At 44.7% G+C, this 23254-nt stretch overlaps 1 protein-coding gene across 1 annotated transcript in view; it reads left to right on the top strand.

Moving 5' to 3' along the window:
• Positions 1-23254, top strand: part of CTNNA1 (catenin alpha 1) — a 117844-nt gene that overhangs the window by 24447 nt on the left and 70143 nt on the right. The window contains exons 4-7 of the mRNA XM_053956431.1: positions 1726-1892; positions 2660-2779; positions 4563-4829; positions 7813-8016. Coding sequence (XP_053812406.1) covers positions 1726-1892; positions 2660-2779; positions 4563-4829; positions 7813-8016 — 758 coding nt within the window. The remainder of the gene's footprint in view (positions 1-1725; positions 1893-2659; positions 2780-4562; positions 4830-7812; positions 8017-23254) is intronic.

Raw genomic sequence — 23254 nt, forward strand, 5'->3', positions numbered from 1 at the left:
TAAATATATATGCTTAAATCCTGAGGTTGTCAATGGATTTCATACTTGTAGTGATGACTTTTATTATTAGCCTGTTCCAGAAAGAGTAAAGAAAGGGTCATGTCAGCTGTGTTGGAGTTTTGTAATCTCCTAGCTGTTTGAAGCTCACAGAATTGGTAGTACAGCATCTCTCACCCATCTGGAAATCTGGAGTTCTTAACCTGTGTTAAAGTAATGAGTTGTGTTCCCCAGAGCTGGGTAGGGGATAGCTTTGGCTTGATACTCAGAGCTGGCCTGTACTTGGACAGAAGCTTTTTTGCTGTGTCCCAGTACAGAAGTAGCATATTTTTTATCTTAAAATGTTACATGCCACTCTTGGTTGTATTATTTAAGATGATGGAAGGGTGTTACATAGGGGGGAGCATTTGAACAAAATCGACTATCTTGGTGTGGTTGCTTGGGCAGGCTGGCAGCTGTGCTTGGGCTGAATTTAGCTGTGAAGGTGTAGAGTGCCTGGGTGGGAAAAATTTCCTGGGCGAGATATTATGTATGGGGATGGTTAACCCCAGGCTCTCCAGCTGTTGACATTTCTGAGCAGTTAAAAATAAGGTGTTAAATAAGTAGAACCTCCTGGGACCGCATCAGGCAGAGATTTTGATGCAGCCCTTGCCCAGTTTGGTGTGGGGAGCTCCATGGGATTTACTGTCAGCTGTCACTTGTCAAGCGCTGGCGGAGGTTTTTTAGTCTCATCTGAGACAGGCTATTTTTATTTTGGCATTTGGCCACATGGACATTTTTTCATACAGGTTTTTGGGAAGCCTCTGAAACAGCACCTAGCTATAGCAATCTGCTTTCTGGTCATCTCTTGCTGCCTGCAAATCCCTGACCCTGAGGCCCTACTGTTTTCTAAACTAAGTCCTAGCTGTTCTCTGTGTTTCTGAGATGCAGAGAGATCCAAGGATAACAATGTGGATTCCAAAGCTTACTGTCGTGTAGGAGCTGTGGTACTGGAAGCTGGCCCGAAGAGTGAGGGAGAAATCCAAAATTTACTCCTCTGACTATATGCAGGCATTACTTTCATGCTTTGTGAATGCCTTCTGGAGGAATTGCTCTAGCTGTGCAAAGTGGCCTTTGCTTTTCATAGTTAACCAATGGCATTGTTAGCATCTGAAACCCAAATTCTTTGCTCCTGCACCAGATGCAGCCCCACAGGCTATGAAATGTTGAAGCATTTTACGAAGCGCTGCCTGGCTTTGAATTCCAACCAGGGCATATCCAGCCAGGTCATCGCTCCGAGTTGTTTACGGTCCCAGGAGCTGTGGCAGCTCGCTGTGTGTTTACAGGGCTTTCTGCTGCTTTCTGCTTAACTCTTACACGCACACAAATCAAAGCTTTTGCTCAGACTTTGAAAGCATCGGAGGTTGGGAAATAACTGCTGCCCTGCAAAGGTGTGCTGATTTCACCTCTCTAAAGAATTCTGGCATGCTGAAACACCTGTATAAATGGAAATAAGGACCAAAGTGTGATTTCCCAGCTGTTCCTCCCTGCACAAACCCCTCTGCACAAAACCCCCTGCCCCAATGCCAGGCGGTAGCTATACTTAGAGGTAGCCACATGCAGCATTAGCTGTCAGCCGTATTTCACAAAGGTTTTGTTTTAGAGACTCAGGTTGGCTTAGGAACCTTTCCAGTGGCTGATGCAATGCTGTGTGATGCTGAAGGCAGCCCCTGCTGTCCCCCCATGCAGGTGACCTGATGAAGAGCGCATCGGGGGAGTTTGCAGATGACCCCTGCTCGTCGGTGAAGCGCGGGAACATGGTGCGGGCCGCGCGCGCCCTGCTCTCCGCCGTCACCCGCCTGCTCATCCTGGCTGACATGGCCGACGTCTACAAGCTGCTTGTTCAGCTCAAAGTTGTAAGTGTGGGCCTCTGCTGTGCCTGGCACGCTGGGGCTGCTCTGCAGGTGCCCACCATGTGTGTGACCCCATGGGGCGTGCACTGGCAGCAGCTTCCTTCTGCAGTGGGGAGGGTCTGGGGGTTTTTGCTCTCAGCAGAAAGTGTGCAGTGGGTGTGTGTCACTCACTTTCATACTCACTGTCAGTAGCTTTTGACATTGAGCTGCACTCTGCTCTGAACTTTTAGTACAGAAACTAAGTGAGCCTTGGTCTGCAGCTGCAGGTGAGAGCCAGCCCTTTCATCTTAGAGAATCTGGCTTTCTTATAACCAGTACTCCTTTGCAGCTGATAGGGATGAGTAATTTCAGCAGGCTAAATAAAAATGAAAGTGGACTGTTTGAGGAAGCCTTTCCTTCCCATGAGAAGCAGGGTGGGTGAGTGCTTTGTGCAGAATTTGAAGTGAAATGACATTGGATACTTGGTTGTCTTTGCCAACGAGCTTTGAGGACTCTCCTTGTGCCCTTTGGCCACTGACATGGCCCTGCCAGGGCCCTCAACTTCTTCATGCTCTTTCAGATGTGTGTTCTTGACTGTCTCTGGTAGCTGGTGACTGTGAAATAGTAGCTAAGCACTGTATCCGATTAGCCTTTAAAGTGTCTCCTCTCCAAAAAATAACGGGGCAGAGGAAGATTGCTTTCTCTGACTGCCATGAAATACATTCTGAACTACCTCCTGACGTGTGGACTGTAATGCTTGGAAAAAAATATGTGAATATATATTCTTTTAGGTGGAAGATGGTATCTTGAAACTAAGAAATGCTGGTACAGAGCAGGACTTGGGTATCCAATACAAAGCCCTCAAACCAGAAGTGGACAAGCTTAACATCATGGCAGCCAAAAGACAACAGGTATAGTGTGGCCACTTTCTTCTGTATGTTAATTCTTACTTTTCTAAAATAGCTTGCTGCTCTTGGAAAGTGCCTGTTCTGTTAATACTTCTTACTTTATTTTTTTTACATTATTGCTGAGTACTTTGTTTTGCTCTGCCATGCTAAGGAACTGTGAGTTTGCCTGGTAAGCAAGAAAAGCGTGCTTGGCTGTAGGGTGCTGCTTCTGGTGGAATTTGTTCATAGTTGCATTTGTTTATGTCAGTGTTTTAGTGCCTTAAAGCCATGCTACTGCCCAAGAGCTGCACTTGAGGACAGGGAGCCGAGATGTATCTCAGTCCTGGGGCACTCTCCACTAGGCCCTGTTGCTGTTGTGGTTCACACAGATGGACTGAACATGTCCACATTCACAGGGAGTAAAAGCTATGGCTGGGCTCAGCTACAGCTTCCTGAGAAAGTGAGTGGTGCTGCTCACTGGTCTTGCACTGAAATGTCCATTGGAGGGGGGGTTTAAATTCCTGTTTGTTGTGGGTATGTTTTGTGTTTGGATAGCTTGTGCTTAGCCTTAATTTTCGTGTGAAATTTGTTTTGTTCAACAGCACTGGTGTGACTCATTCTTGAGTAAAGTTTTCAGAAGAAAGCAGAGGTGTGGGCAGTTTAAGTTATCAGAAATAGCATAATTCTTTTAGAGCATTTCCCCCCTCTTTGTTCTGTAGATATGTACAAACCAAAACTGCTTAAGCACCTCTGACACTGCTTGGGGTTTTTTTGCACAGATTTGTCTTAGAAAATAAGCTGGGTACAGTCAAAAAGGGACTGCCAGTTAGTTATGTATCTCAAATCTGATTGCAGTAAATGGGATAGGGTTGTGATGGCAATGCAATAAATGCTCTAAAACTGCTTTGTGATGAATTGTTCCACACTATGGGAAGTGGTTGTACAAAATCTGTAAATCTCTGTGCCTGCCTGGAGTGCCCTCCCTGCTCAGTGTGTACCTTACAGAGGTCACCTATTGCCCATTCATTTTAGAGAGTCTGACAGAATTTTTTTCCCTTTTCTCAGTAAGGCAGTCCTTGTCTTCATTTTCACTGCCTCTTTGTTAGATTTAAGAGGTAATTTTGAAATGCTGCTGCTGCTAATAACTGTGGTTGTTCCTCCTTTTATAAACTTCCTGCTTGTACTGGACTCAGAGGCTTTATCTGATCATGGCGCTCTGTTCCAAAACAGAGGTGATGGTGCTTTAGAGAATTACAGCACAGAGTGTTTGGGAAAAGACTTATGGACTTGCTCACTAATCTTGAATTAGTGGTAATTACAGTCATTGGATTAATTTTGTCTCATTGGAGGTGAACAAGAAGTTGAATGAGATGATATATTTGTTCTTCTGAAATTAAGTACCTGAGTCTCTTGAGGAGAGTAAATGCCATTTTTGAGGTGTGATTAAAGAAAACATTCTGGTTGTGAGCCTGAGAGTTTAAATTAAAGATGATCTTGCTTCTCATCTGCAAGTGCAAGACAGGACAGCTTTTTAAATGCTGGTCCAATGCTGCAGAGGAACAAAAAAATCCAATGTCAGATTTTGAATTGTGGTGTTGTGAATTGCCCTGGAGTGTTGTTGTTTTTTGGATTTATGAAGCTGTCGTGTTTTGCAATTAGTTGATCCCTTAAGGATAGGAATACTCAGCAGACAGATTTGAGGCAAAGAACCTGCCTGTCCCTTGAAGATGCGGGGAGACAGTGTATGGATGTTGAATGTGGACAATGCTCTCAAATGCTTTTTTTTCCCCTTTAATTTTCCTAACAGGAGTTGAAAGATGTGGGTCACCGCGATCAGATGGCGGCAGCCAGAGGAATCCTGCAGAAGAATGTGCCCATCCTGTACACAGCGTCCCAGGCCTGCCTGCAGCACCCCGACGTCGCTGCCTACAAAGCCAACAGGGACCTGATCTACAAACAGCTGCAGCAGGCAGTCAGCGGCATCTCCAACGCCGCCCAGGCCACTGCCTCGGACGACGCTGCCCAGCAGCAGGGCGGGGGCGGAGAGCTGGCCTACGCCCTCAACAACTTCGATGTGAGTCGGAGCCCTGCTGGGAAAAACCCCTCCTGTTTGTTCACCCGGTTTCTTAGCCACAGCTTGCTTTTATAGATATTACCTGGAAGATCATTTTCTACTGAAGTGCAGCAAGTTCTAGGCAAAGTAGGCTTTTTTTAAAAAAAGCCATTTTCCAAACTAGGATTGAGTGAATGTAGAAAGTTATATATGTGTTTCTTAGTGATGGAAGGCTGTCAAGTTAAACTAGCTCTGAAATAGCAGTTAGCCTACTGCTACATTAGATGGTTTGTTTGAAATTGATTATTTCATAATATATTTATGTAATGTATTCTTGGAGGTGACAGAAGTGATTTATTAGAAGTGAATCATGTATTTGGAATTGCTGAAACTACCTCTTGAGAGGAACATGAAGTGGGAAGTTTTAATACGATCTTTGGTTGGAAATGAAGTAATTTCATACTGATAGGTTGTACTGATCTGTCATGTTCTTTATCTTGCATTCAGCACGTTGCTGAGGACAGTCATGCATTTTTACTGAGATCGCTTTCCTTTTGAAGCCAGGATTTGGTGTCTACCTGATTCAGCCTCTGAATTTTAAACACTGTGCACTAACTTACTCTAGAACTTTATTTAATATTGCAAAGCCATCACTCAAAAGGCATTTAATAGTTGTGGTTTTGCCAGATTTTGCTCACTTTCTCCTTTTTGCTCTTGCCACTCTTGTTCCTCCCTTTGCCACATGTATTTTGCCAGGATGAAGTTCTCATTGAGTTCTCCCTGTGTCTGTTAGGAAGCCTTTTCCCTATGATCTCTTGGATAACAAGAGGATGTCATGGCTGTCTTGATCTTTGTGACTGATTTCAGTTTTGAGTTTGCCTTTCTGAAATTCCATCAGATGCTCAGTAAGACTTCGGAGCATGCCTCAGGTTAGCCCCAGTGGGCTGCAGGTTCTCACAGGTGCCTGTGGGAGGGGAAAGCAGCCCTGCAGCAGCAGCACCATGTCAGGGGCTGGCAGTGAAGAAGCAATTCAGTGCAAGTTGGTGGATTGGCTTGTACAACTCAAGCCAGCTAATGGGATTTCTGATAAATCACCCTATTTTATTATACAAACTCCCCAATATACAGCTGCAGACTACTTTTTGAGTGTTGCAGCTCACATGAAGCTTTTCGAGGTTTTAATTCCACTTTGTGAGGCTCTCTAATAGCAGCAGTGCCTGATCAGCAGGCCAGCTTCACGATAGCTTTGTCTCATCCCTGCCAAAGGAGGCTGACAAAACAAATGTGTTGAGATTCTTGGCAGATGTTATCCCTGCACTTCATTTCCTGCTACTGCTTGAGTGTTATTACACTCCCATAATAGAGGCTTTGAGCACACATGCCCTCAGATATTCTAGTGATGGTAAAATATGAAATGGCTACCAGAAGATAACAAGCTGATTGTTATCTCTTTTTTGGTGGTGCAGGACTGGTAACACACTACCATTGTATTAGCCAATGGCTAAGAGTTTCAGGAAGAAAGAGGAGGGAATGTGTTGGAGAGCACATGCCATGTTCTCATCCTGCTGTGGTGGCTGCATGGTTACTCTGTAGGGATATGAAGTGAGCTGGCTGGCAGAAGGAGGTGGTTGTGATGTGGCTGCTGAGGTTAGCTTGAACACAAACTGGCTGAAAAAATTCCCATTTCAAAAAGCTTTGGGGCTTCTTTTAGAATTACAAAATTCCGCCCCTAAAATAACCCAGCCTAACTGTAAACAAACGACCAGACCATGAAATGGCCAAATTATTTTTCTTTATTAAATTACAGACCTGTTTAAACAAATCACCTGAAAGGACTCAAAGGTGACAAATACTGTGCAGTTTCTTCCTGGGGAACTTCCATGGTGGTGTTGGCCCCTCGAGAGCAGATGCATCAATGCTGCTGTTTCAGCCCTGAGTCTCTTGGTCCCTGAGCTGTGCTTGCTAACACCCTGGCAGGAGAAACCTGTGGTAATTTTCTGCCATGAAGAAATTGATTTCTGTGTGGTTTGAAACCTTTATGTTGATGTTTCACTTGGAGAAATTTTGAGAACACAGTTGTATTTACCTGCTTAACACTGAAGAGAAGAAAGACTGTGCAAAGTAGGGCAACAGAACACAATACATAGAGCTAATTTTGGATATTTGTTTTCTTGTTCATGATGAGATAATTATATCTGACAAGTTAACTAGTGAAGGCCTGTCCAAATTGACATGTCATTAGGAAGAGTTCTGTACTTTGAACCTTATTTTTGCTGGCACATTTGGTTTTTGCCATTCATGTAACAAGGCTTCGTATGGCCAAGTTTTGTTTAGCTGTCAAAGCAGCACAAGAAATGAGTAGCAATATAATCTGCTGGGAAACCTCTCAGTAATTTTACAGAACTACTCATGAAAATCCTCCTCAGTGCCAAAATGGTGTCATTTGCCTCTTAATGCCTGATCAGGGGGTTGCTCTAAGTGTTGGTTGTGTGCATGACTTAACAGTAATACACTGCTTTGATGCTTTAGAGTGCTTACCTAGAACAGAGACTAGACAAGATTAAGAGAATAAAAGTCGATATTTATTGAAGGCCTTCAGTAGGTACACCTTGGGCAGTCAAAAGCCTCAGAGAGGGGCTACACCCAAGATGGATAATAGTCACGAGTGTTTCAGGTAATTATAAGTTTGGTCCATTTACATATCAGGGGCTAATCCTCCAATTACACTTTCAAGTAATGAAGTAATTTACTCTAAGTTTTCCCCCCCCACCCCAATTCACTATTGTTTATGTCTCTTAGGGCCTGAGACAGTGAGATGTCCTTGAGTTTCAGGCCCAGGGAGGAAGTGGTTTGTCTGACCAAAATGCAAAGACCGTAGCTAAGACTCTATAAGGAGTTTAAAAGTTAAACACTAAAGCACTACAGGATTTGAAAAATATAAAAGCTGAATCCTAAGGCATCACTTGGGCCAGTGACTGATTTGCAGAACTTTTTCTCTTGCTAGAAACAAATCATTGTGGACCCCTCGACGTTCAGCGAGGAGCGGTTCCGGCCGTCCCTGGAGGAGAGGCTGGAGAGCATCATCAGCGGGGCAGCCCTGATGGCCGACTCATCCTGCACGCGTGACGACCGCCGCGAGCGCATCGTGGCCGAGTGCAACGCCGTGCGCCAGGCCCTGCAGGACCTGCTCTCTGAGTATATGGGCAACGTGAGTACCCCGCTCTGCTGGCTCACTTTGTGGGGTGTAACTCCATGGGATCAGCTGAAATACAGAATTGGAGCTCTGAGTACATGGGCAATGTGAGCACCCCGCTCTGCTGGCTCCCGTGGGGGATGTAACTCCATGGGGTCAGCTAAAATATGGACTTGAAGCCATGTCCCTTAAAGCTGGTTTGTTCCCCTGAACTCGGCACTGGTGAGGCTGCACCTTGAGTGCTGTGTCCAGTTCTGGCCCCGCAGTTTGGGAAAGACATTGAGACACTTGAGCATATCCAGAGGAGGGCAATGAGGCTGGTGAGGGGCTTGGAACACAAGGCCTGTGAGGAACAACTGAGGGAGCTAGGGTTGTTTAGCCTGGAGAAAAGGAGACACAGAGATGACCTTATCACTCTCTACAACTCACTGAAAGTTGGTTGGAGTCAGGTGGGATTGGTCTCTTTCACCAGGCAGCAACTGACAGGGCGAGAGGACACAGTCTTAAACTGCACCAAGGGAAATTCAGGTTGGATATTAGGAAAAAAAATTTCACGGAAAGAGTGATAAAGTTCTGGAATGGCTGCCCGCGGAGGTGGTGGAGTCACCATCCCTGGGTGTGTTTAAAAAAAGACTGGATGTGGCACTGGGTGCCAGGGTTGAGTTCAGGGAAAACTGTTGTTAGGGCTAGGTTGGACTCGATGATTTTGAAGGTCTCTTCCAGCCTGGCGATTCTGTGAATTCTGTTCTGTCCCAAACAGAATTTGAGCAATAACAAGTGGTCCTGAAAGGTTTGTCATGAGGTGGGATGAAACCTTCTTAAATCACCAATGATACTTACCTTAAAACTGATCTCCAGTCTTCCAAACAAATGTTATCGTCATAAAGTGTTAATTCCTTGGCACTGCTTCTATTTCTCTTTTATGACTGTTGACATTGTTTTGCAGAGAAAAGGTAACTGGGCTTATGCAAAAAGTTCTACTTCAGTTCTGTTGTCTCTTAGAAACTTTATCTGTGTTGTCTTTGTAGCTGAAAGCGTGAATTATCAGACTCAAGTTGATTATTGTTGCTCCTATTATGGTTTGAGTAGAAGTGATGTATGAAGTTAAATATGTAGTAAAAAATCTGAGTTTCTACTGTTGGAGTGTCATGTCATGCAGATGAGCTTCTGCATTTGAGGGCATCACGGTGTAATATTGGACTTCCTTCCCCTCCGTTGCCCCTTTGCTCTTGTTCCAGTGGGTTTTTAAGCTGAAGAACTTGCCGTGTTGAGAGGTGAGATCAGGATATCCTAATATCATAGACGAGACTATATATAATTGTTAAACTTCAATACTGTTAAAGCTGATTTCAGAAATAAAGTTGCAAAAATGGCAACAACTTAAGCAAACTGTGTGGCTTGTAGCACTGTGGCAAGTAAAATTGTGTGAAGAAATCTTAATGGGGGGACTTGAGGTCTTATTTATGCTTTTGAACTTGTTTGAGGTGCAACTGAGTTCAGTGATACCTTTTTTAGACGGTAACACTTACTTAGGAATGTTGGTGCATTAGTTACCTTACTTTCAAATCTTTTGGCCAAAGTGATTTCAACATAGAGCAAAAGTGGTCCAGAGGCTGCCATGTGTGGGTTGGAGTGGTGGAATTTGGAGAACAGATGCAGTGTGTGGTAGAGAGAAAGGAAAACAAGGATTTCTGTTTACCAAAGAGAAGGGCAAAGTAATTGAACAAAACTGAAAGGCAAGTCTGATGTAGCCTGCGGGCTGAGCTAGGTATTCATGTAGTCTGTCTTAATTGCTTGTGAAAGTAGCTTGTGCTCAGCATTGACATTTTGTAGAACTTCAGACTGCAGCTGGGAAGCAAGGCATGAAGTTGTGCCACTCAAAACTCCTTTGAGCAGGGTGTTTTATGAGTCTGTGAAGCATCAGCAATAATCCCTCAAATGTGCTGCTGGATTGGATGGAGCCCTGTCAGCATGATTCCGAATGGAGCAGCCACCAAAGGGTAATTAAACATGTGCAAGAGGTAAATGCTCGGTCTTGCATGGAGGAGTTGGTGGCATTTGTCTCATTGAAAGTTGGTCAAATAGCCATGTGAGAGTGCAAAGCTTTGACTTCCTCTCACAGCAATGCCTGTCCTCCTCCTCAGCCATGTGCTTTTGTCTCTGATAGGCAAGTTAAAGTAATCACGCTGAGATGGGAAGAATGTATTCCCTCTGTTATCTCCTTTGGCACATTGTGAAATTAGTGGAGCATACTGCATTTTTTAAAGTCACTGTTATGTTATGATTGTAGACAGTGTAGTTGGGGAAATGAGATTAGAAATTCAGTGAAATGGAGTGGAAAAAGCAATTGATAAATTATGGTGAAAATGTGGGATGGTGTGTAAAAATCCATCCTGTAAACCCCTCTGTGATTAAGCTGAAGAATGACTAATAGTTGGGAATCTAAACAGTGAAAATGGTTTGATACATCTGCAGGAAGAGTAGGGATGTGCTGACTTAGAGTAGTGGCAGAGGAAATGTCATTTCATGTATATGTATGATATACCCACAGCTCCTGGGATGCTTTTCTCCAGTCTCCCTTTGAAGGAGGAAGTGAATTGGGCATTAAATCTGTTAATTGCACAGCACTTGCAGTGCATCGTAAATCCTATCCAAGTGCTAGAGTAAGAGGTATTTATTGGCCAAGTGTAAAAATTCAGAGAAGATTGGATGAGGAATAGACTGGAAAGGCTGAAGCACAGGACTGCCTTGAGACAGATTTCCTTTTTAACATTAAATGCCTTCTCTTCAGTGGCTTCCTCTGGCTTTCAGGCTTTCTTTCTGATCTCTGGCAATAACAAGACTTTTCTAGGCAGTTTATAACTCAAAGTTTAGTGTTTTGGACCTAGAGTTTAACTGTTTCTCTGTGCCTGTCCTTGAAGGTCTGTAAGTCTGGAAGCATTGGCAGCTGTGTTATGAAGTGTGGCAGAAGTTTTTAGCTGAATAACAGGTTTTGGCAATAAACTGAATTGTAGGATCTCCCGACCCCACTTCATTTGCTGGTAAGGTGATGAATCCTGTGATTATGCCCTTAAAAGAAGGGCAAGATTTGCTTGTTCAGTAGTTTGTTACAGAAGTTTGAATCCCCTTTTTCTTAGATTGGTGTGTGTATGATTTCCTTTTTCATCTAGTACGACTTCTCTTGCCATTTTCAAGAGCAGCTTGGTCAGACTAAATCTTTTACATTAAGGCCAGCATCGTGTCAGACAGTGGTCAGTAGTGGGTCCTGCAAGCAGAAGGACAGGAACAAGGGAGCTGTTTCATTTCTCTTACCCCAAGTATCCCCCCAGTGTTGGCAGTGTGCAGCTCAGGCGCTTCTGACCTTCTGGACTGCTCTTGAAAATGGCAAGAGAAGTTGTGGCTAGTGGTAGGAGTCTGTTTCTATGGATGAAGTGAGATGGGCTTCCATTACCTGCATCCACTGAACGTCATTGGCCACTTCATCACTTAGCCTCTTGGTTTATAAGCTACATTCTTTGAAATCCCAACTGTTCATCCCTTAATTATAACATCTGATTCTCTGGCTTTTCCCCCTCCTCTCCCACTTCACCTGGGGAGAGCTGTTTTCCATTATGGCTTTTGCTCACTTCTCACAATTCCAGCAGAAAATAGTTTTCCTTTTTAAACTTGCATTGCAGATCCCTCCTGGATTGAAATAGCATGGATGCCTATTTGCATTTGGGTTTTATTACTTGGAGTAAGCTTGATTCTTGGTGCTGGTGCTGAATGGCAGAGCTGGGAGGGGAAGGCCTAAATTTGTTATTGATTCTGAGTAGCTTTGTGAAAGCAGTGTAGTCCAAGGTCTTGGTTCTGGGATCAACTGCCTGGAATGCAGTAAATTCACCACATTAGTTGCAGCTAAGTTTGTAATATAACTCACAGATGGCAAGACCCAGATCTTTGTATGATCTGTAGCAGTCAGGCATTCTTGGTGTGTGTTTTATTAATTAAACAAAGAAATTTCAAAGCATATTTGACTTTAGTTGAACATTGACTCCAGACTTAGACAGGGCAAGAGGGCAGAGCAAAGCATCAAACTGAATGATGTCAAGATGAATAGTGCAATCAATGAAGAAGTTAATAAGAAATATCAGAAAATACAACGGAAACAGTCTTTTGGGTCTAACTCCGTGGTCTTGTGCGGCTACATGTTGACCTGTTGCAGTTTGCTCCAAGTAAAAAGGATGAAGCTGTATATTTTTTGACACTGCTACCAGTTTATCCTGGCATTGCCTTTGTACTGGCAGCTGGTGAGATTCCTCTCACACTGTAGATACAGCCAACATCTCTTCTTTTCTGTTCTGTGCTACTCAGCTCTGCCTCAAAGTTAACATAGCCCCAATGAAGACTACATGGATATCTAAACTACTGAAACGCATTAAAAAATGCCCAGTGGGCTGACAGCTGAAAAATTTCTCTCTTTTAGAAAGAAAGTGTGTCACTGGCACAGGAATCCACAAACTTGGTTGTGACAGGTACCTGCTCTGTGCTGTAACCCTCTGGGTGTCATTAGCACAGGACTTGGGCAGCTTGCCTTGCTGTCAGCCCTGTGTTACTCATGGCAAATGCTGGATTTGCTGCCTTTGAGGCCGGGCTTTGGGTTTTAGCAGAGTAGAAAGCACAGGCCATGTCCTGGAAGTGAAAACAGCAGTTTCCAGTGTGCTCTCAGTGTGCCCTGAACTTGCAGGTGACATAATTTACCTGACTGATGTGTAATACTGGAAATAAAAGCTTTCTTCAGCTTTTGACAATCCATTTTTACTGCCTGGTGCAGAAGCCCTGTGGGCTGGGGGCAGTTGGGGTCCTCTCCATGAGCCAGCAGTGGTCGGAGGTGTTCGGCTCTGTTTGGTTTGCACAGGGAAGTGCAGAGAGCTCTCATTTTCAGTCTATTCTGTACCCCATCAATTTCTAATGCATTCAGCTCCCCTTTCATGCACACACCGGTAACTCAGCCATGTACCAGCAGAAACATTGTCAGGAATTGTAGTTTGGCGAGTGTGGAATGTGGACCTGGAGCCCCATTGTGTACCACATGCTCTTGTACAATAAAATCCCTTGTTACTACATTTGGAAACGATAAATCATGTTACATAAAGTAGCCTGACAGGTCCCATTTCAATGGGAATTTTAATGCTTTCATATTAACATTCTGACTGTGTCCTTGACTGTCTGGATTGCATTAGAGGTGCTTGGCAGCAAATGGAGAAAAGCCATTGGGAGCTGGTTCAGAGCAGGCATTCCAGACACACATCACTTCAGGATGGCTTTTTATTTTCCCTGGTTTCCATCTTCTCTTTGGTCTCAAGTGCTTGAGCACCACAACAGGGTCTGTTTGGGGGTGGGGATTGTGTTTCTTTTTGTTTTAGGTTTTAATCTGACCTATGCTGGTATGGCACAACTTCAAGGTGAGGGAGGTGGTTGAGCCCAGGCTGTGGCCCTGCTCTGCCTCAGGGAACTCTTGCAGGCCAGCGTGGTTTGGATGTCGAGGTCTCCAGAGAAGGTTCCAACACTGCTGGATTTGGACCTGGTGGACCCATAACTTGTTAAATGCTTAGTTTGCACCCTTGTGTCTGTGTTCAGTGCAGTTAGGGGAATGTAATACTGCACACAAGTGCTGTTTGCTCAACCTTAATTGTACTATTTTGCTTTTCTTTCCTGAGCTTCTCTGAACATCTCTGATGCTTGGAAAGTGATTGGGCAGGAAAGTGCCTGGCTTATCTATTCAATATCTGCTGGGAGAAATAATTTGTCTTCAGAACTACCAGCAAAGGATATTTCTTCTCCTGACACACTTGCAATTTACAGAATGGAGATGTGTTTTCATGATGAATTTGCCTATTAATAATGTTGATCCACAGCTTTGTATGCCCATCAAGGATACAAGCTTGGAAAGGAGCACGTGAATTTTCACATGACACTGAAATTCATTTATAGCAAGTATCTATATACTGAAAGGGCTCTTGCATAGCCCTTTTAATGAAAGCATCTGTTTCTGTGAGGATAGATGTGAATTAAAATGGCACACTGATCTGTGTTGATGATAAAGATGCTGATAAAAATTCTGCCTTGAGATAATCTACACTTTCTTTTTTAATATTGTTTGTCAGTTTAAGATGCCTGAGTGCTGACATGATGGATGTGGTTTGAAAGCCTGGATGGGTTTTCCTGTCATGGACTTTGCTGCTCAGTAGAGTGCTGTGCTGTTATGCTGGGCCCTAATTTCCATAGACATTATTGCTTTGACAAAAATGCTGCTTTTAGAAACAGAACATTTCTGAAGTGATAAGAGTTTTAAGTTTAATGCTTGCAGGCTGCCATAGCGTAAATATTTCAGCATCATTGGAGTGAAGCCAGATGAAGATGGTGAGAGCTTCACACTGTGTTAGTCAGGCATTTTGGGGAAGCCTGAATCAAGCTTCCAGGTGTTCACCCAACACCATCCTGGTTTGGGACTTCAGTGTGGGATTTTCAGGAGATGTTCTGGTACCTTCTGTTTCTTAGGGAGTAATAGAAGCACTTATGGAATTTAAGATACGTTCTGAAGAGTCCAGCTCATGCAAAGTTCTGTGCACCTTGTGGTCTTCGGGTTTTGAAGCTCATCAGTCTTCTCTGTCACCCCCAGTGGTTTCCCTGAACTTGGCCCAATGTTGGTGTGGAATTGCTGTTCTAGAGACCCCAAACTCCTGAGGTGCCCAGCCCTAGAGGGGAGGCATGGCAGCACATCTGGGTTCCAGCTGTGTGCCCTGGGTGGGGACACAGGCCAGTGCAGTCACTGATGCCAGTGGCACAGCTTGCAAGTCCTGGATGCTTTTCCAGACCCAAGACAGTTTTTGTGCTGTGCAGATGCATCTCTTAAAGAAGCATATGGCTGGCTGAGTGCCTCCTGAGAGAATCCCAGCAAAGCCCAGCACTCACACCTCAGGTCTGATTTCAGCAGGAGTCTCTTGAAGTCTTAAATCACTTCTGTGCTCCATCCACTGCCTTCAGCCTTTGCTGCTTGTTTGGTGCAGAGCTGCCAGCGAGAACTCTCTTAAATTGAATAGATTTGACAGCGGCTGGGACTTGTTCTGAACTGCCTTGTACAGCAGAACTCACCCTTGCAGCCTTTCCACGCTTTGCAGCATTTTTGTTACAGACTCCTAATGTATGTAAAAGAAGGAAGGTGGCTGCCCTCACTTACAGTGCTCTCTGCAGCCAGCTGTGCAGCAGAGCTGAGCTCTAGTGCTGGCTCTGAACAGGAATTGAGTCCTGTGGGCACTCTGAGTGGCAGTGAAGGCTCCCATCCTACCTGGTCCCTCCTTTCCCCCTTCACCCTTTGCTTTTGTGTTGGTGTGGGTTTTCCTTTCTTGTCAGGCATGTGTCCATCTCCAATGTTAACACATTCTGATCTTCTGATAATGCATTATGAATCTTGACCTTTCTTAATCTCCTGTTGATCACATAACATTTAAGATTGGTGCAGGGAAAACCTGCAATAATAATGTGTACAGCATTGTTTGTGATATGGAGGTTGGCATTTTGCAGTGTTTTACTTTTGTTGAACTCTAAGTGGTTTTACATAAATATACTCTAATGCTGTGCATAGATTCTGCCTTAACATTGTGGTTTATGGCTTAATTTGAATGCTACTGTTTTGTAGGAAAATATTTCAACTTTATCTGTCTACATATGATCAAATATGTAGTCACCCCTAATGCAGCTCCATTTCGTGATACTTGAGTAGTCTCTCAAAGTCAAATTCAAGGAGTATGGATGGAATGGAGCATGTAAGTTTGCACAGTGACTGCTGATCTGTGGATAAACAGTCTTTTAGCCTCCAGCAGGATCATGCTCTCAGTGTGCAGAAGTATTACACACACAACTGGGCTTTTCAGTTCCTCTTGTTGGAGGAAGGGGCTGATGGAATTATTACAAAGCTGGAATACCACAATTCTTGTATTGCAATGACATACTTGATTCTAAAGTCCTCGACTTCTCCTTTTTCTTTTGCCTTGATCTAATACAAACTCTGGATTAAGTTCCATCTGCAAGATGGGATTCAGGAGATAATGAAGGGAGAGGAGAACAGTCACTGTCCATGTACACACATGTCCCTGTGGCTGTGTGGTACCACTTGTCTCCTCTCCAGTGTGCCCATGACATGCAAAACCTGTTGTGCTCTTTCATTTTTTTCCATTCCAGTACCTCTTCATCTTTTCTACAGCTCCTGCTGCAAGCATTAGAGGTCTTGATGGAAACTGGGATATTCTCTTCTTGATGTGGTGTTTATTATCCAGACTCTGCTCTTGCTTAACCTGTTTTATCCTGTGTAAGAAAGCTGATGTTCTGTAATGCTCTTACTGTGTCCTGGAGGTTCAGACCTCGTTTGTCCCAGAAAGTCAGCAGAATCAATACAGAATAATTAGCATTTGTGGCTTATCCAAATAGTGGTAGCCCTCTGGAATTTAAATAGAGGCAAAAGAGTGACTTAATCCTTCTCATGTCTGAGAAAAGGATGAGGCTTAAGCTGTATCTTGGAACACTGTTGAAATAGAGGAGAGAACTTTGGCTTCCTCCTGGCCTACACAGGGACACATTCCTTTAGCAGGAGGGATAGGAGTTCGAGGGGAAGCAGCAGAGCCAGCTTGTGTATGGCAGGGTTAAAAACCTGCTCAGACTATGTGAAAACACTTCATGACTTTGGAGACTGGATACTCCCAAGTAATTTTTGCTGAACAGGCATTCTAGAAGAGTCGTTTCCTTACAATAAGAGCAGCAAAGCCAGAGGCTGTCAGGCCAGGAGCTGCCTTGCAGAGGTGGGCTAAAAGGTGCATTTTTCTCAGCAGCAATTAAAATAAGCACTGCCATTGAGCCACAAAGGGAAAACCAGGGCTTGTGCAAAATTAGCAGTAGGCAGTGAAAGATCAAACCCACATAGTTCTGTGCTGGTTTTCACAAATACCTGTGCCTTCCACAAATGGAGGGTGTTTTTCTTTATTGTCTGTGTCAGAGTGAATGCAAATATTGTGGGATGCGCAGCCACTCGTGGCGTATCGACTCCACTGCCTTCCTGGTAACGTCTGTCAAGAAACAAGGCTTTTGCCATTCATTGGGTGCTCCACTGCTGCCATATGTGGCCAGAAGAAAAAAATTGCTTCTCAGCTCAGAATCTCTTTGATGTGCCTGAGGTGCTGTCAGCTGTGGTTTGCTGAATATGATAACGTGAATTGACGTTATCCGTTACTTCCTGAAACTTGCGGAGTGATGTGGGGAAATGAGGCCTACTACTTCTCTGGGGGGAAAAGGCTCTGAAAACAGAAGGTTCTTGGTTTAGGACCAGTTCAACTTTGTAGGTGTATCTTGAGAGTGAAGTCTGTGAGGCACAGGGAGTGTGGGGGGGACTGACTACACAGAGATGAGGAGCATCTTGGGGATGCAGGTGCACCAATCCTGCATGCTGCATCCTCCATGACTACTTCTAGCTTGCCTCTCATCTGCTGGGGTTTAGGGAATTTGTTTTGACCTTGTATTTAAAGGATGGATTCCTTAAAAAAGACTCCAAAACCTTAAAGTACTTTTTTGCTGCCTTTGATTGATTGAATTTTGGAGTAAGGTTCCCACCTGCAGATGTGGCAGGCAGCTTTTTTAATATGATGACAGATGAAGATTTGGCCATGAGGCTGCACACAGGGTCTGTTTGGGGGAGTTGGAGCATTGACTATCCTAAACTACTCAAAACTTCAAATAATCCTGATACTGTTAAATTTCTTTTCATGCTGTCTTGATATATGAATGTAGTTGCATAATTTCTCCCCAAATTAAAATACATACTGAGATGTTAAGGAATGCTGGAGATACTTAAGCAATTTCTTTGAAATACCAATCTCATTATGTGCTTGAGATTTTAGCTATTTTTTGGAGTTTATTTTCTTTTCTGATACTACCTGCAGCATTGGTGTATGATGCTTTAAAAGGCCCTTGTTTGCTGAGTAGGAAGATAACCCTGGGACTTGTTTGTAGCATACACATTTTGTCCTGTATCTGGTGTTGGAAGTTGATGGATGTTTTGCCTTTCAGGCTTCCCAGCAGATGAATTGCAGCTGTGAATGTCAGTGGTGCCCAAGTCAGATCCCTCCACGTACATGCTGTCCCCATGGTTTTTAACTCAATACTCTGCACTGCTTTTAAGTATGCATTCTTTTTATTCAAGTTATCTTGACTAAACCCCAGAATTAATGCAATTAATTCTGCTTGTTTAGAGGTTGAGCAACTGGCTGTGAGATACCGCCCAGGTGGTTTCTGCAACTGTGGCTTCAGTCTCGTTTCCCTTTTCAAAGGGTTTGTGTGTATATCTCCCCCTCAGCACTCAGCCTCCTGGATTGTGCAGGGAGGACTGTGGGATGTGGGGCTGGCTTCCTCTTCCCTACTGTGCCTTTGAACCTCTCCTTTGAGAACTCTTTATTGAGTCATTTTGGGGGAAGAAGGTGACTGGAGAGCTCTGATGTCAAGTACAAAATAAGACTGCAGCCATATCACTTGATACTGTTCCCCTTAAATGCCAAATTGTGAATTTCCTTAGAGGCAGAATGAGTTTTTTGGGCATCTCTCCAGGAGTCAAAGAATCCAAATTCTAGAGGTCAGTGGACTGAAAAAAGCCAAGAAAACAAGAAGTTAATGCAGAAATAACTGAAGAGAAAGAAGTTGAAAGCCCTTCAGCCTTGTGCCTGGGCAGGTGACCCCTTTGGAGCTAATGGCCTACAAGATGAGCATGTTCCTTCCTGCAGGGCCTTTACCAGGCCATGGAGATGTTGATGTTCTTGTGAGGGTGGGTTTGCAGGTGTGGCTCTGGTAGCCACAGGTGAGGTGGGTTCCTGCTCCTCCCCACTGTGGTCAGTCACAGCTGTGCTCACCCCAGGGGCTGCTCCTGTGTGTGCGGGTGCTCAGGGACCTGCAGAGTGAGGAGAGCCTGTCAAGAATGTGTGTGGAGAGAAGAAGGTGGTAATTATGCAAATCTTCCTGTGCTGTGCACCCCCACCAATGCTCTCATGAGGGCATTTTCACAGAGCAAGTAAAACTGCCTTTTTGGTGGCAGATGCTGAATTCTCCAAACTTCCTCTAAATTTTAATCTCCAGTCAGTTTTGTAGTGCTGTGGAAACCTATTTCCTCCATGCCTCCAAGTTATGGCTATCCTCAGCTGGACTTGAGGAACTCTTCTTGTAACAGCAGGGCACTCAAGTACACAGGGCACTTGTATCCCCTGGGAGTATTCCTGGTGTTATTTCCAGTGGATTGATTATTTTATGCGTTGTGTAAACTTGCTGTATGACTTTGATTCTATTACCCACTCCTGGAGCAGTGCCTGTGTGCAGGGAAGGGTGCTTTCAGTGCTAGACTGCAGTGAAGTGTAGATTCAGTTACAACTTATTTCTTGGTGTAAAACTGAATTTACCAGCTGAGTTTTTCAGATTACTGTCAGCTCAACTACCTTCAATCTCCTGCTTTTTCTGTGCCAGTTTTTGCAGTTCTGTGTATTAATTTTGTTCATTTTTAATAGATGTTACTTTATCTATCTAATGCTAATTCAAATTGTGTATCTAATGATCTCTTTATAAGTAGAAGGTGATACAATTAAAAGTTTGAAATGTCTCTGCATCCCATAGCACTCAGCTTTGTTTTCCTTTCTTTTCCTGGATGCTGAGGTGATGCTGCCTTTCCCCTGCACCTCAGATGTGCTGAGTGTTCCTAAATGGTTTATTTCCTTTGACATTCATTTTCTTTTGAAGAAGGACAGCCACTTTGTATGTGCCAGGCTTGTACTGGAATTCTAAGTACTTTAATACATTCTTATTATCTGCAAGGGTGGCTGGCTAATTAGTTAGCTTAGTAAATAATAGCTTGGTGATGAAGGTATGCACACCACGTTTCTGGGCTTTTTAATCCCCCACGGTGCCCCAGTGAGTCACTGGCTCTGGGTGAATGGAGGTGATGTGGATGAGGTTGGCTTGGTCTGAGTTGCACTCAGTGGGATCCCCCTCCTGGGCAGCCAGGGCTGCTTCTGAGCTCTTTTGGCTTCTCAGGGACTTCACCTGACTCCACAGATGCTGACCCTGCAGAGCTGCCCCAGCACAGGGAGGAGCTGGAGCTGCTGGAGCCAGGCCAGAGGAGGCTCCAGGATGAGCAGAGGATGGAGCAGCTCTGCTGGGGGCAAAGGCTGGCACAGCTGGGATTGTTCACCTGGAGAGGAGAAGCTTTGGGGTGAGCTCAGTGTGGCCTTGCAGGCCCTGAAGGAGCCCCAGGAAACCTGGAGAGAGACAATTGACAAGGGGCAATGGCTTCCCACTGCCAGAGTAGCTTCAGATCAGGTATTGGGCAGGAATTGTTCCTTGGGAGGGTGGGCAGGCCCTGGCACAGGGTGCCCCGAGCAGCTGTGGCTGTCCCTGGATCCCTGGCAGTGCCCAAGGCCAGGCTGGAGCAGCCTGGGACAGTGGAAGGTGTCCCTGTCCATAGCAGGGGTGGAATGAGATGATCTTTAAGGTCCCTTCCCACCCAGACCATTCTGGGAGTCTGTGATGGAGAGGAGATTCTGGTGCTTTTACTGCTGCCAAGGCTTGAGGTTCTTAACAATTAGTCAGCTTTTCCTGCTGTTCCTAGCTTTTAATGCCTATTGCTTCCTGTCAAAGGAGACTTCATACCTACTTTTTTTGTTGGTGTGTGGCAGGTTGAGGCTGCTGAATCCCCCCTACAGGAAATGCTTTTAAATCTGTTGCAAATTAAACCTATTTCTATTTCTAATAATGAATAAAGGATACATTAATTCTAACTTTGAATGTCTTGTGACCATATTGGTAGGATTGCTTTATTATCTGTTTCTCCAAGCTGTCTTGCCAGGAGTTAGGTGGCTTTATTCCCAGATTTATAATGCATTCTTTTCCTCTTGGAAAGGGCATATGCTGCCTTGGCTCACTCCTTTTGAGTTTTGCAGGGGTCTGTGTTGTTCCAATTTTAGTTCTATTTCTAAAGCCTTTTGCACACATGTAAAATTTGATAAAAACTACAATATCTCAAGGCTTTTACAATTACTGCAGGTGTAAACTTCAGTCTGCTTTTTGTGCTTCTGGATATATCTATTAATTCATGTAATCTGCAAAGGAAAAGCTTGAGATATTCCTTAGGTAAGGTTGCTAATTAACATAAAAAAGAAAAACCAAGCCTGTAAAAAAGCAGCACCAGTGGTAGAATACTCACCTGCCCCAGCGGCTCTCTGATGACTCTTGCTAGAAGTGGTTCGTCCCCCTGATTTGGTATTCTGAGACATTCCCCCATCCATCCAGCTTCTCCCATCTAACCAGGCATGCTGGAAGTGAGATGAATTGACCTGTAGCCAAGCTTAACCAGTCGTCACTTGGCAAAATCCCTTGGGAGGCAACAGCTGGAAGTGTTGACAAAATATTGAGCAGCCCCCCTTGAGCTCCTGGTTGTCACTTGCTGCAGCCTGGGTCACATCTCACCTGTCTGTACTTGGCTGGGGAGATCTAGCGTTATTTTGATCTGGGTGCTGCATGAACACACTCTAGGTTTAAAACTGAGGTTTTGTCAGCAGCTGTGATCCGTTCCAGGGCCTTTGGGGCCTGTGATGTGGTGCTGTCCTGCTCCTTTTCTAGCACAGGTTTTGTGCTCCTGTCTGAGCTGGGGGCTGTGGTCCAGGAGAAGGAGCAGCCTGGTTGGGTATGCTGGAGTCCTAAGCCCTGACACCTCACAGCAGGGAGGGGTAGGAGCACGGGATTGCAAATTGCAGTAGTAGGATGCCAGACCCACAGCAAAGTAAACCCTTTACATCTGGAGTTGGGTGGGACAGAGACACAGCACTCCTGCCTCTGAGACACGGAGGCAGGAACTGCCCTGGGGTGGAGAGAGTGACCCTGAGGTGGGCTCAGGGGGTCAGAGTGTGCTGTCAGTAACCCCAAGGTATGGGGCTCCATCCCTGTGTGGGCCATTCCCTTGGGAGCTGGATTCTGATCCTTGTGGGCCCCTTCCAGCTCAGGATATTCTGTGTTCTGAGCGTGCTGCTGGAACAGGGGCCTGGCACACTGCGCCAGCGCAGCCAGAGCCCTGCAGCTGCCTCTGAGCTCAGCTAAGAAACACCTGCAGGGTAACAAGAAATAGAAACCTCTGCCATTTTGTACAAGGTTTCAGGTACATTTGCTTGGTTAATGCTGGGTCTGGTCTGGCTTGCAGAGCCCCAGCATCATGATGTGATGGGAACTGGGGAATCTCGATTCCATGAAAAGTCAGGTTTAGCGTGTGATGTATTATTGCCAATTTGGGTTTTCTTTTGCGCTTTTAGGGAAAAGATCTATGTTGTTACAGGATGACTTTCTTGGCACCCTGGCACTTTCCTACCATTACTGACCTTAACAATAGATATTTTTGCTTCAGTGATAGAAATGTGCTGCAGAGGTGTAGAGCCTTTGTGTTATATATCATGAAACATATGCTATTAACTTGCTAGATATAAGAATAAGCCTTAAGAGAACACTGATAGATAGAACTGTTACCTAGAAGTGGTATAAAAGTAGTACAAAATGTTTGAGAATCTGTTGTTTTTCAGGCCTGACAAACACCTCTCTTCATCCCTTCCCTTCCTCCCCCACACCACAGGTACAAATAATAGTAAAAAAAAATTACTTTTTGCTGTTGCAATAATGTTTTTTTTTTTTTCCCTTAAGAAATAATACATTGATAGCACTAGACAGTAACTTTAAAGATTTGGTTTCACCCTCACTTGAAAGAAGACTTACAGGATCAAAATATCCTGACTTGGAGGAACCCACAAGGATTCCAGTGCCCTGCCCAGATACCCCAACAATCCCCCCTGTGCCTCCCTGGCAGCACTGTCCACAGGCTCCTGGAGCTCTGGCAGCCTCGGGCTGTGCCCATTCCCTGGGGAGCGTGGGCAGTGCCAGCACCCTCTGGGGAAGAGCCTTTCCCTGAGATCCACCCTGAGCCTGAAGTCCCAAAAAGCTCACATCAGCTGGCTTTCCTTGATCAACCAGGTGGGATCCCCTGTTGCAGAAGGGAATCAGGTTTGACCAGCAGGACTTTCCCCTCCTGTGGCTGTGTTGGTTGTGACTGATGCCTGTGTTGTCCTCCAGGTGTTTTCCAACACCTCCCAGAATAATCTCCCTAACTTTACCCAGCACTGAAGTGAGAGTGACAGGCCTGTGGTTTCCAGGG

The sequence above is a fragment of the Vidua chalybeata genome, chromosome 15, assembly GCF_026979565.1.
Source record: "Vidua chalybeata isolate OUT-0048 chromosome 15, bVidCha1 merged haplotype, whole genome shotgun sequence".
NCBI classification, from domain to species: domain Eukaryota; kingdom Metazoa; phylum Chordata; class Aves; order Passeriformes; family Viduidae; genus Vidua; species Vidua chalybeata.